Source organism: Topomyia yanbarensis, chromosome 3 (assembly GCF_030247195.1).
Source record: "Topomyia yanbarensis strain Yona2022 chromosome 3, ASM3024719v1, whole genome shotgun sequence".
Lineage (NCBI taxonomy): Eukaryota > Metazoa > Arthropoda > Insecta > Diptera > Culicidae > Topomyia > Topomyia yanbarensis.
The window spans coordinates 395,485,580-395,499,991 of record NC_080672.1 but is presented as its reverse complement, the minus strand read 5'-3'; the positions used below and the strand labels follow the sequence as shown (position 1 = coordinate 395,499,991).

At 35.9% G+C, this 14,412-nt stretch overlaps 1 protein-coding gene across 1 annotated transcript in view; it reads right to left on the bottom strand.

The window, feature by feature from the left end:
* The window catches only part of LOC131691618 (uncharacterized), a 54,261-nt gene extending 40,490 nt beyond the window's left edge, over positions 1–13,771 (bottom strand). The window contains exon 1 of the mRNA XM_058978152.1: positions 13,412–13,771. Coding sequence (XP_058834135.1) covers positions 13,412–13,416 — 5 coding nt within the window. The 5' untranslated portion in view covers positions 13,417–13,771. The remainder of the gene's footprint in view (positions 1–13,411) is intronic.
* Positions 13,772–14,412: the final 641 nt, after the last annotated feature.

Here is a 14,412-nt window from a genome sequence, read left to right as displayed (position 1 = left end):
AAAGTATTGTGTAAAAATTTTGCAGTGGATCTCAAAATGTTTTACGAGATATTACAATTTTAACATTAAAAAGGGCAATTTTACATTAAACGCTATGTTATGGGCCAGCTTTAATTGAAATATCTCGTAAAGTAATAAGGTTGTCAATATAATCATAAATGTTTTCATAGAATAAAAAACTTATTGGTCCAAGCTTGTTTTTTCAATATGTTTCTAACATTTGCAGAATTCATAACATAAATAACAAAAAACTATATCGGATTTTATTGGTGAGCTCATTCGAAAACGCACTTTTTATTATTAATATTTTTTTCCGTACAACTAAGAGTTACCGAGTTATCAGTGGTTGAAAAATGGTCCAATTCATAAAATTCAAAAACTCATAACCTGAAAAAAATTTATCGCATTCAGCCAAAACAAAAAATAGGCTTCAATTATTTTGTGCTAAGAATGCAAAAAAACATTTTAGTAGGAATTAGAATTGTGGTTGTAAATTTGACGTGGAATAACCCGTACATTAAATATGTAAAATTACTCAACTTTTCTTTCATCAAGATGCCATTTTTTCAGTTCATCAATTAGACGAATCGAACCATTTACAAAGCACGAAAATGCTTCGTTGCAGAAAACGAGTAATGATTTTGTTCATCACATGATAATTTTAATTCCACCTAAGAATATTTTTCAGTGTAAACAAAATTGCAGTTTGTTTTGTTTTTTCCGATGAGCGTCAAATTCACAGAATAAAGATAGTGTGTAGTGCTAAATAAATTGACCCAAACATGTTCATAATTTGTTCACGTCACTCACTCTCATCACCTTTTTTCAATGCTTGGGCAATATTTTAGTTCGATATAACTGTATTCTTGAACTTCTTACCACAAAATTTTAATATATCTCGCTGTTTAAGTTGAAGCACCGAAACATCGTAATGCCTAGCTCTAGGGGCAGATCACTCTAGAAATGTATAACAAATTTGCAACAAATTAGAAAAAAATGCATTTAATTTCCATTTTTGCATCAACTTTGCACTCCCTCGCAGAAAAGTTTGTTTAACAAACGTCTAACGCTGATTCACTTTTTTCGACGTTTTGTTGAATGTAGGGCCAATTTTTTGTAGGATTTTGACGTCTTACATGCAACGCAAAATACATTGCACGCAACGCAAAATACATTGCGAATTTCTATTTTGATGGAAAGAAATGCATTTAATTTAACTGACTTTTAAAAATGCATCACAAGTGATCTGCTGGTAGTGTCTCTTATTCGGACCTCAGTCGCATGATGGAATGTATTATCTGCAGAAACCGCTTTTATCAAATCTTTTGGAACATAATCATAGCGAACAAACTGCCCTTTTCAATGAAAATAGCTAATTTTGCATTAAAATTTTGACTTTCAGGGTTTTTTTTCAGGAAACTGATAGCTTCTAAAAGCAACAATTTTTTTTTAGCAATTGATGACGCAAAAGTTTAAAAACTAGTTCGTTAAAATAGCCATTTTTAGTTGAAATAGAGAACTTGACAATCTGTAACTATATTAGTGTGTTCAACGGTTTGTTTTCCTCCACCTGGCATAGATGGAGGAAAATAAATCGAAAATCGAACCTTTTTGGTCGGATTATTTTCATGATGGAATCTGACCAACCGTAATTGTACGTCTCCCGAATAAGTTTTACAGCGACATAGAGCATTTCAGCACAATTAAAAAAAATTTGGGAGGGCTAATTCAAATGTTTAAATTGGCTGACAGTTTTATATATGACAGCTGGAGGAAAACAAACTCCCAAGTAGTGTGAGTGAAATCATTTACATAGAAATCTATAGTCAAAAAAAAAATTCGTTTTCGTGTTTGCGGGGTTTTCCGTGTACTTGTTAGTTAATTATTTTGTTATTGCACACAACTAGGGATAGGAAAAACACAATCAAAATGAAGTGTTTCCAGAAATTGTGGATGGTATAATTTTTAATAGGTTGATGCATTCAAATTTGTTAGTAATTCAATTTGATTTAAAGTTCTTTGCTATATAAGATAATATTCTGTTTTTTCATGCATTTAATACAAATGACAATATAACACCTAATTCTGTTGGTGTATAAAACGTGCATTATGGTATTGAATTCAAGGCTTTATTGTGATATTGAAAACAATTGAGGTATAGTCGGGAACAAATGCATCAATTAGAATATAAAATTGTTTAAATCACCACTTTGAAATCAAGAATGATTGTGATTATACATCTATTAAATAGCGATTAGACAAGTCAAGGTTTTCTCCATCGATTTGTTTTAACACTTTTTCATTATTACTTGGTGTAGGATAATTTATTAGCAATATTTAGTAATACTTTTTCCAAAAAAAGTATGTTCCTGATGGTGGAAATAGATATAATATAAAGTAGCTCAAAGTACGTGGGAGCTTTTTACACCTTTTGTTAATTTTATATCCTCTAAGTATTCCGATTGTTAACCAAGTTAAACAATGTCATGAAATAAAAACACAAATCATAATCTCGAACGACAGTCGACAGCAATAAAACTATCGAGCAAATACGTTCGACTCGACTCGCTTTCGAGTTCGATTCTTATGGTTCCATAATGCCAACACCTCTCGATAATCGAGTACTTCTTCGAACGAACTCGAACGAAAATTTACTTTCGAGCTCGGTTCGAAATATATAATGCGAAACACGGTCAAATCGATAGAATTTTGATCGATTCGTGATGCGTAATGCCACCCCTGTTTTGATTTTGCGTCTAACTGGCGCCAATTTGGTATTAGCTTGAATTTGTCGTCTAGCTGTTAGCAAGTTAATGTCAGTTACTGACGAGTAAAATACGAAACACAAAAAAAAACTTTTCTTAGCGAATAATTCTTATTTTTCTTAAGCGTCAAAGAACTTTGGGTGAGTGTCTATGAGAATTGAACGTTTGATAGTATGTGTTGGAAAAAATGTATTCAGCTTTGCCATCGGATTATCCATATAAAACCTTTTCAAAGAAGAAAACCAGTCGATTTATTAGATCATCACGTTTCAAATCATGCAAAATAGCTGCCGGAAAAATCCATCGGCTTATAGTAATGGTGCTTTTGAAAAAATGGCTGTGATTTATTGCCACACTACCACAACGTGCTGGGGTACGCAACATAACTGCGCAATGAAAAAAACAACAGCCACTTTTTCAAAAGCTCCATTCAGCTAAACCGATCGTTTTTCCGGCAGCTATTTGGCATGATTTTAATAATAAATCGACTGATTCTCTACTTTAAGAGTTTTGAAAAGGTTTTATATGGATAATCCGATGGCAAAGCTGAATACATTTTTTCCAACACATACTAAAAGGCGAACACGAAATTATTGTGAAACATTCAACAGGGCATAACTTTTTTACCATTGGGTAAAAATCAACCAAATTTTGCACACTTTCTCATTGATGTGTATTGTTTACATGCTGTCAAACTCGAAGTCGTGTTTTTCGATTCAACGAAAATGAAGGTGAACCAACGCGAGTCGAGAGAACAAATTCTTTCCAAACACCTGGAATTTCCTGACCTGTCGCACCAGCAGTTGGGAAAAATGTTGAACATTCACCATTCAACCGTCTCCAGAGTAATGAAGCGGTTCCAGTAGCGGTTGACGTTGGACCACGGCAAAGGAGCTGGAAGAAAACCGGGACCGGAGAACAAAAAGACGGAGGGAAAGGTGAAGCGGATGATTAAAGCAAATTCCAACGTCTCAAGCCGTGATTTGGCTAAAAAGATCGGCATGTCGCAGAGCTACGTCCAGAATGCAAAGAAGAGAGCTGGACTACATACATACTAGGTACAGAACTTCCCAAACCGCGATGAGCGGCAACAATCGACGGCTAAAACTCGGGCACGAAAGTTCTACGAGAAGATACTGACAAAATATGGCTGCTGATAGACGTGATGGACGTGTGATGGAGACGTGTGATGGACGAAGAAACGTATATAAAAGCCGATTTAAAGCAAAGTCCGGGGTTGGAGTTTTTCACCGGCAACAGCAAGTTCTATGTGGACGACAAATTTAAGAAGAGGAAAATGTCGAAGTTCGCCTCCAAGTATCTCATTTGGCAGGCCATCTGCTCTAGCGGACTGAGGAGTGAGCCTTTCGTGACAAAGGGCACAGTAAATGGCGAAATCTACAAATCTGAGTGCCTCGAGAAGCGCCTTTTGCCGTTCTTGCAGCAGCACGACGAAGCTCCGCTATTTTGGCCAGATTTGGCATCATGCCACTATTCTTAAAGTGTCCTAGAGTGGTATGAGGCCAATTCTGTCCATTTTGTTCCAAAGGACATGAATTCGCCAAACTGTCCGGAGCTACGCCCGGTGGAGCAGTACTGGGCAATGATGAAGCGGGAACTTCGGAAGAGCAAGAAGACAGTCAAAGACGAGAAGGATATGTTAAGAAAATGGAAAAAACTGAGAAACTGGTACCGGATGACACTGTAAAGACTTTGATGGAGGGCATCAAGTGAAAATGCGTTCAATTTTACACTCAAGGCTCCATCGATTAGCTTTTCTTTTGATTTTTGAAGTAAATATATGTATTAAACTACCCTAAAATTTTGGTTTGATTTTAAACATTATAAGAAAATTGGCATGACATTTTCGGTGTCGCAATAATTTCGTGTTCGCCCTTTATCAAGCGTTCAATTCTAACACATGCTCAAAAAGGTAACTTGAGCCTTAATTAAATTAAAAAAAAAATGTTATATGTCAATAAGAAGGTACAGGTAAGTTTCCTCCTTATAATCACACAACAATTATCTGCTACACTGTGTTTATTTACTTTGTTTGCTAGTTCTATTATGAATGTTGGTTTTGTTTGAGCATGGGATGGGAAATGTCCATCTTAGTCCATCTTGGAGTAGTGCATTTGGTGGCAAGAATTACATGTTAATAACCACTGATCAATTTTACGCAATTCAACGGTTTTGCTTGAATACCTGGTGTTCCGTGATCGTGGTTTTTGCATATTAGCTATACACCCAGATGGTGCTAGTTACTGACGAGATGAATTCGAAACACAAAAAAAAACAAAACTTAATTAAAATTAGGTCTTGTGCCCTTAACGCGCAAAACGGTTTAGTCCAATTTTTATTGCATAATACCAGGCGTTTGGTTTCTTGAACCAAAAGACAAGAGTTCGTCTTTGCTTTCTCGTCAGCAAACCAGAGCTATATTTGCTTCCCGGGACATCACTCGGGACATGTGGCTTTAGGCGTTCACATATGTCGTGTGAACTGTTTGGAATTTTTTGTGTCTAACTAGTGCTAATTTGGGTACTAGTTTAGATACATCGTCTAACTAGACACCCAGATGGTGCTAGTTACTGACGAGATGAATTCGAAACACAAAAAAAAACAAAACTTAATTAAAATTAGGTCTTGTGCCCTTAACGCGCAAAACGGTTTAGTCCAATTTTTATTGCATATTAGCTATAGTTTGCGAAACTCAAATACGCTTTAAAATGAACAACGTACACGCCTCTGCAAACCCGCACAGATCAAGCCTATTCAAATATGCAAAATTTTACAGCTGATCGGTTGCACTAGATTCGCCAACGAATCAATCTTTTAGGATCACCATTCGTTTAGGCTATTTGCAATAAACGTAATGAATTGAAGCGCATGCGATTCAATTTTGAATTGTATGGTCGATCGGGGATGAGCTGTCATTTTTCTTATTTAGGCTTACAAGTGTCCATTGCATAATCGACAGGGTGATGTATGACCTACATCTTCATTTTAGACTTAATAATAGTCCTAATACAACGCAACCTGTAGTATGATGTCGTTGGAGTTGCAAATAATTATAAAACCCCACTTTCATGCTTTCGCCTCCTAGCATCGGGTACCGACTGGGAGTAATTTATGTGTGCATAAAATACCTATCGACTAGACGTTAAGCCTTAATTATTTGTCATTATTTCAACCATCTGTTTGATCTCGAGTTAGGTATACGGCTCTATGGCCCACCTTCGGATTAGCTCAGTTTCCTTGCCAATTCGAGCAAAGAAATGGCAATTTTAATCTGTGTCTATTGGATTTTGGGTGGAGCTTTCTGACAATGCAATGTGTTACGAAATACTGCATACTTGTTTAGATGGAATAAATTTAGTAGTAAAAACGATAGCAGTTCCACAAATTCCTGCAAATGTGTATAGCATGGTTCGGCATACTTCACCCGTGCGTTTTCCTCGCATAAGACAAATTTGACATAGACAGAGCATCTATATCGTCGTCTTGCGACTATTATAAATTCGCTATAAGTTTATACCTTCCCCGATCTAATTTGAATGCTGGCGCCGAAGCATTTTTTTTCGCTCCGGATTTGCTGCTCATAATGGGAAATAATAGTTGAGAGGGCGCGTAGGAAAAACTTTCACCCTCGATGCATATTTTTTACGTTGCTTGAAGAAAAATTAATACGAGAATACATTGCAAGATATATCGAACGTTCCGGTTGCTGGGAAGAAGATGGTGCTGACAGGAAACTTACCAGCAAAAAAACTAGATCTGTTATGTGAAATTTTAATGAAACGATCATCGTCTAATCCAATCGGGGGAAGGCGTGCGGTTTGTATGATCACGGAACAATTTTATAGGTATGATGCATATTTTCTCGTGAATAACGAACCGCCAAATTACATGACAGTGTCCGCATACGCATTTCTTGGGGAATTGACAAAAGAAAAAGACTAAATTTGCAGCGCGTTTTATGTCGTGATATAATGGCGATCAAGCACAATATAATTTATTTTCATTGTTTAGTTTGCTTATTGGGAATTGCATCATGCGGTCGGATGCGTCACTGCAAAATTAAACACATAACATGAAAGGGTATACTGTTGTTTACATCTCGGAATTTTTTGGAGGTAATCTACGACCCATCGGGCATTACGTAATTTTCTCCATTCCGGGTAAAGCTTATGCGTACTGAAATTATTTTTTTTAACATATTTAATAAGTGTAAATAGGGCTTTTACCACAACTTGTGATCGGATTTATTCTGCCAAAATGACACAATTTCTTTTTCGTACGCAAATCAAAAAATAAAAATCAAATTTACTTTATTACAACATTAAGAAAATGTGTTCCCCAATTTCTTAAAGTTTTAATTATATATTCCACTAAGTCGCTTCCCTTGATTTCACCAAAGCACTTTACTGTTAGTATGCAACCTTTACTTGTCCTAAAGGAAAAAAATCAAAACGGCGCGCCATCGCACCACGCCGCCGCCGCCGATAATTTTTACACGCTGCCGATTTCTCAATAAAACTGGTCAGCGCATCGATGACCGTTTTTGTGCTGCGCTGTCGATCATATTCAATCGTGGCGCGAAACTATGTTTGAACTTAATATGCAGTTAGTGTATGGATATGCTCTATGCTATTTGTGAAACGATCAGCTTATTTAATATAACACTTTTGTGTGATATTTTCCATTCCCAGCCTTCGGAAGATACCCAAGTGACCAATAAGCATTATGACGTAGCCTAATATCTGCTTTAGATCCACATATAAAGTTGTCTTAAAGAGCCGTGAAGCCCTAAATACTGATATAATGCTGATATTATGCCAGAAAAGGCGAAATATAGTGCTATTACTGTGCAGAGATTGACAGCTCATTTCTGCAGTACTAATGCTATTATATAGCACCAGCGCACAAATGTCAATTTTGAAAGCCTTATATTGGCAATACTAATGCTACTAAAAAGTTTTAGTTGGCTTTCATTGTCCGCCATGGTTTTGAAACCATTTCTTATGTTTTCTTTCGGTATGATGAGCAAAAAGGAAAAAAAAAATAAAATAAGATGTTCTGTTTAAAACCGCAATTGTCTCTCTTCTAATGCATTGTAATGAATATTCTTAATGGATTTTCGTTCTCACATAATATGAATATTTTACGAAAATTACCTTTAGTCAGTCTCAAACTGAGGTAGCTTGCCTCGTCCTTCACGGTAAGTGCGCTGCGTTTGCTCCCTAGACTATATTGCACATGTTCGATAGAAATGAAATATGCCGAATATAATCTTCAAGAAGAGTTGCATAACAAATAAACCCACAGCATTACAATAGCATTATATCGGCTTTTTATTTGCTCTAAAATGGCACTAAATGCACTTGTAAAGCTTACCTGCTTTAAAGATCCTTGAAGCATGTACGCGTTATATCAGCTTTATATACGCATATAGAGCAAGCGATATTGCTATATGTCGGCTGTGCAGTTATGCACATTATTGATACTAATATAGACCTACATTGCATTGTTAATGCTGTAATGGAGTTTCAATGCAACATTAGTTCAAATATATAGCCAATATAGTGGAATGGCTTAATGCTTATGGTTACTTGGGTAGTGCTGGTCATATGGAAACAAACGTACTTTCGAAAAGATCTGCCATATCTGCGGTTGTGTTAAAAACCCGTGCCATGTCATACTATGGTCCGTTTTTAATGTTGGCACAATATTTGGTTATATGTAAAAACGAGAAGAGCATCCCAGAAAACGTTATTTCAATTTCAATTTCACAGCAGACCCAAATCGAGAACTTCTTTTTTCAATTCATGTATTTGACATGGTTCATAGCGGTAGCTTAACGGGACTGTGGGTCTTTGATATTTGATATGATATGATGGGTCATTCCACGTCAGATTAACAATCAAAATTTCAATTCCTTCCAATTTTTTCTTCCATTCTTTAGCTACAAATAATCGATACGTATTTTTTTGTTTTGGCTTAATTTGATATTTTGAGTTATTAGTTTTTAAACTTTTGAAGTTGATAAAATTGAACATTTTTCAATCACTGATAGCTCGGAAACGATTCGATATATGGAAAAAAATATACAAAAAACGTTGCCTTTTTTAATTGAGCTTACCGAAAAAAATTGCAAAAAAAATTTATTTGTTATATAACTTTTGAAATTCGCTATTATTTGAAACAAGTTGATTTTTTGAAAGATGGACCAATTTTTTTTTACTTTTTATTTTCTTAAAATATTAAGAATCATGTTAAAAAAATTATGTAAAATTTTGGGAGTGGATATGAAAATACTTTGCGAGATATTACAATTATAAACTTAAAACAAGGTAATTTTACACTAAACAATCAGTGATACGCCTGTTATAATTGAAATATCTCGTAAAATACTTCGAGTTTCGTTCTGAATTTTTTACATAATCTTCCAATATACTTATGTTATCAAAAAAAATTGTTTTTGGGGCGACGTTAAATTTGCATCTAACATTTGGATACTACCAAAAAAGTCTTCAATTTGCAGAGCGCGAGTCATTCCACGACAGATTTACAACTAAAATTTACTGAGTTTGGGTCCCCTCTCATTGCTCTATACCGGGCAATGAAAAGGCCGACTCATTAGCAAAGGTGGGCGCATTAAATGGTGACATATACGAAAGACCAATCTGCTTCAACGAATTTTTTAGTATTTGTCGTCAGAGGACACTAAACAGTTGCAAACCTCGTGGAGCAATGGTGAATTTGGACGATGGCTACATTCGATTATCCCAAAGGTATCAACGAAGCCTTGGTTCAGGGGGATGGATGTGGGTCGGGATTTTATTCGTGTAATGTCCCGACTTATGTCCAACCACTACACCTTAGATGCGCATTTGCGGCGTATTGGGCTTGCAGAGAGTAGTCTGTGCGCTTGTGACGAGGGCTATCATGACATCGAGCACGTTGTCTGGGTATGCGCCGGGTATTTGGACGCCAGGTCTCAATTAAAGGATTCCCTTCGGGCCCGAGGTAGACCACCCAATTAGGGTTCGCAGTACCGACCCTTTTTGGCGAGAACCGGTACTACGGTACTGAAGCCCTCAGTACCGGTAAAGTACCGGTACTCGAATATTTTTTTTAAAAAAATCGAAAAAAGCTTCAAAGTGAAATTGAATGCTCAAACTGATGACCTTATTCTCAGATGATTGATTTGTGCTGATCAAAAAAACATGTTTATTGTTTTTAATTGCTTCGGTATGGCATGACTCATTTCAGCAGAAGATATTTTTCGTATGCAGCACCTTTTTTATTTCGAAATGTTGGCCACTTTGAAATCAATAACTGCTAAGTGGTGCGACTTTCTTCGATTTCACAGATTGTAAATGTAAGAAACCCTATTAACAACAGTAAATCAAAGCGATCTCCGAGCAGGCTGCTCGCATTTCCCCTCTTGCTTTTCTGTAAATTGGTTTCGACCTTTATGTCGTTTGCCTACTGTTCTCTAATGTATACCAACGCTCCTTGCTTTCCTGTAAACTATGGAGTTTTGCTGTCATCAATAATTACAAATCGCCTCATTTGAAGCAGTTCACCAAGTCTAAAATTGTTAGCTACTAAATCGCTGATCGTTCTTTTATAGATAAAGGTTTAAGAGCAAACCAAATACATGCATGACTTAGACCATAGTTTTATTACGCGCCACCCAGTGAATAATGGAAACCAATTAGAATGCCGCTAATAAAAAAAATCATAGCAAATTTTTACGTCTCTGACACTAGATGTGAATATTTTGAAATTTAGTACAAGATCGTTAAAATTTAATTTAACAAGTTGATTTTTCATATCTACTCCCAAATTTTTACACAATTTTTATAACATGATTCTTAATCTTTTAAGAAAATAATAACTAAAAAAAATTGGCCCAGCTTTAAAAAAATCAATTTGTTTCCAATAATTTCGAATTTTATAAGTTATATAACAAATAAAATTTTTTTGTAATTTTTTTTTTCGGTAAGCTCATTTAAAAACGCAACTTTTTTTGTTTTATATTTTTTTCCATATATCGAATCGTTTTTGAGCTATCAGTGATTGAAAAATGTTAAATTTTATCAACTTCAAAAGTTCAAACACTAATAATTTGAAAAAAATATCATATTCAGCCAAAACAAAAAAATCGTATCAATTATTTTAAGCTAAAGAATGCAAGAAAAAATTTTGGAATTGAAATTTTGGTTGTAAATCTAACGTGGAATGACCCACATATAAAAATATTTATTGATAACAAAAAGAATAGGGTTGATCTTTTTTTGTTGTTTTATGGTGTTCAAATTATTTTTAAACAAGGCTTCCAGACTGCTCAAATTTTCTCGATAGGGCGAAGTTCTGGAATGTTTGAGGTTTGACCACTTTCAATTAAAAATCTATATTATTGGGATTTGGAGTGGTTCGTATTTGTAGATTTGTCCCTTTTACGGTCCCAAATGTGATGACGAGTTGAATGATTTGGCCACATCAGCAGAGTGCTTGCAAGACATAGATTTTGTAGGTATAAATTGAATCTATTTAATCATGGCTTTTCTGTGTCCCATTTCCTGCCAATAGTATCATTGAGCTTTGTTATCTGATGCTCTTTGGACGTTTTGATCACATAGGATACGAAACAATGTGCGACTCCGAACTTTTTTTTCTACCGATTCACCGATAAGAGGCATTAGGATATTAATGAAACAATGACAATATAAACTTTGAATTATAAATGACTTTCAGTACAAATTTCCGCCGATTTTGTAATACACTACACTGAGAGAATATATTCGTAAATCGCTAAAAATTAGTTTCGTGCAGACAATTTTCATATAATATGCGAATTTTTCGTACATATGAAGAATCAGTCGTAGTTATATTGACACACTTTTATTTTTTTTCGAGTTTTTCAATTCAGATTTCCGCCATTTTAGCAAAACACTAGATTTGCAAATAATCGAATAATACAGGCTTCAGTATGAATTTATATCTATCATCAGTGCGTGGCTCCCACCCTCAGTGTACCCTTGCGTAAAGGCGGTACTGAAGTAGTCAGAACATATGAGCGTCCGAAAATCAATAGTAAGAATATAAAAATCTTCATAAAACCCGCTTTGAATTTATTCGAAGATAAAGCTCGGATAGAAATTTCAAGCTTTAAAATCGGACTGTAGTCCTTAAACATAATAAGCGCTAGAAAATATCTCCTCTGGAAAAGTTGTTTATAAGTTGTTTATAACCTTCAGCATAAAAACCGGATTGGAATAAATAATCTATTAGGATTGAAAGTCAGCTTAAAATTACGTTATAAAAATCGGATATATTTTTATCTAGTTATTGTACTGAAGATTCTTTTAAACTTTTTACGCTTACGACGTTTGAAGATTATATCCGATTTTATATATTAATATATTTGAAACGAGTTTCATGAAGCATGTTCTGTTCTTCCGACAACATCAGAGCGCGAAACTTCGAAAGTCTAATTATGCAAATTCCCAAGTGGGAAAATTTTTGGACTATGCCAATTTTTTTTTGTGCATGAGGACACAATACCTTACATTAAGTATGGTTTTTGTTTTAGTGTTTCGGATTCTCTTCGTCAGTAACTAGCACCAACTGGGTGTCTAGTTAGACGATGTATCTAAACTAGTACCTAAATTAGCACTAGTTAGACACTAAAATCCAAAAAGTCACACGTCTTGCGTGAACACTAAACAACTGGCTTATACCGAGTGATGTCTCGATAGTAAGCACAGCAGTTCGTCGGCAAACAGAACTGCTGTGCTTACTATCGAGACATCACTCGGTATAAGCCAGTTGTTTAGTGTTCACGCAAGACGTGTGACTTTTTGGATTTTAGTGTCTAACTAGTGCTAATTTTGGTACTTGTTTAGATACATCGTTTAACTAGCCACTCAGTTGGTGCTAGTTACTGACGAGGAGAATCCGAGACACTAAAACAAAAACCATATTTATTCGAAAGTCTAATTATATCAATCAGTCGCTCATATGAAAGGAAGTAAAAAAGCTCGTTATAAGTCAGTAAAAAGACAAATGAAAATATAATTGAATTAGTCATTATAGATAAGATGAAATAGTTCTAGATATGACTATAATGGAGCAGTGAACACATAATTGAATACAAATATAAAGTAGAACCATTTGGTTTTATCAAAACGAATTGTATTCTGTCTGAGGGATTGATATTTGCGTCTTATTACACAATTTACTATAGTCTAAAGATTCTGCATTTTGGGGGGTGGGTATGGCGTAATCGGTAAATCATTTGCCTTGTACGCAGCTCACGCGCGTTCGGTTCCCAACCTTTACACGGACTAGGACTTTTTCCAACCCGTAATAAGAGGCGAATGAACCTAAGGTTAAACCTTTAAAACGAAACAAAAAAATGAAATGACAGTGAATTTTGATCATTTTTCCTTTGGACATAAACGACAATGGAACATTTTTAAACGTAAACTAAAAAGACAACTTCGAACATTTATGGCACAAGTGGTTTAGAAACATATTACATGAACCCCAAAACGTTACGTTTGTTATAACTGAATGTGATGAGATATATGTTAACGAGATGAAATCGAATCACTATTCATAGGACTACTAACCGCATTGTGCTGGATTGCTGGAACCCTTCGCGCGCCCAACTGTGATGTGGAAATCAGCTCAGCTGGTGTCACAGCCCTCAAATCGAGATCCGACGCCTAATTATATCCTCGCTGTTACAGCTCGCTGACTGGCCACTATTCGCAGCAATAAAAATCACTTTCCTCTGTGTTATGCTGAAACCTTTCTTCTGCTGCCGTTTCGATTGGTTTGATTTGAATTTCTATCACTGTTGTACCGAATGCTTGTTCTTCGCGTTTCGCTTTTACCCACTTTTTTTTAAACACACCAGTCAAGTTTTACAGGCAAACTTCTCCACTTTCGATCACGTTCACTCTCGATCTGATCCAACAACAGAGACGGTCTGGTGCCGACTGACGGATGGAAATTCCCGCTTCTCAGGCTCAGTAGTCTGTTGGTTTGTTGGTTGCACTTGAGCAGCTAAGACCCCACGACGGTAAATAACAACGGCAACGAAACCGAATCGAAGCGAACAAACAAACTGCCTACTGCTTGGGGCCCTCTCTGCAGTTGGGTTGAAAAAAAAATTCACTTTTGCTGCGCTTTCGGCATGAACATGAACGCGCAACGAGATGCATGAAATTGAGCACCTCCACTTTAATTTTCCCACCTGTTTTTTTCCTATCGAGCCTCCGCGTTCGTGATTTTCCTCACGCTAATTATGCTTTGAAGTACTCATAGTCATTATAACTAAACGAAAGCATGCTCTTTTTTGATTTTCTCCTTTTGTTTACTCGTTGCAGTTGCAAACATCCAAATGAAATCTGCAATCACCTGTTGCCGAAAGTGCACCTGGCAAACTCTCCGGGATGATAACTAAGCTTTCCTATAGCACTTGTCAATGTTGCGCCCGGTCGGTCGTCTAGCTAAATGTTCTTCGCGGTGCGGTAGTTTTTAGTTTTATATGCCCAAATCCCACCGAGTTTTCCATGCCTATCTATACCCCAAGCGTTCAATCCAATTCTGATGGTCAGTGATAGTT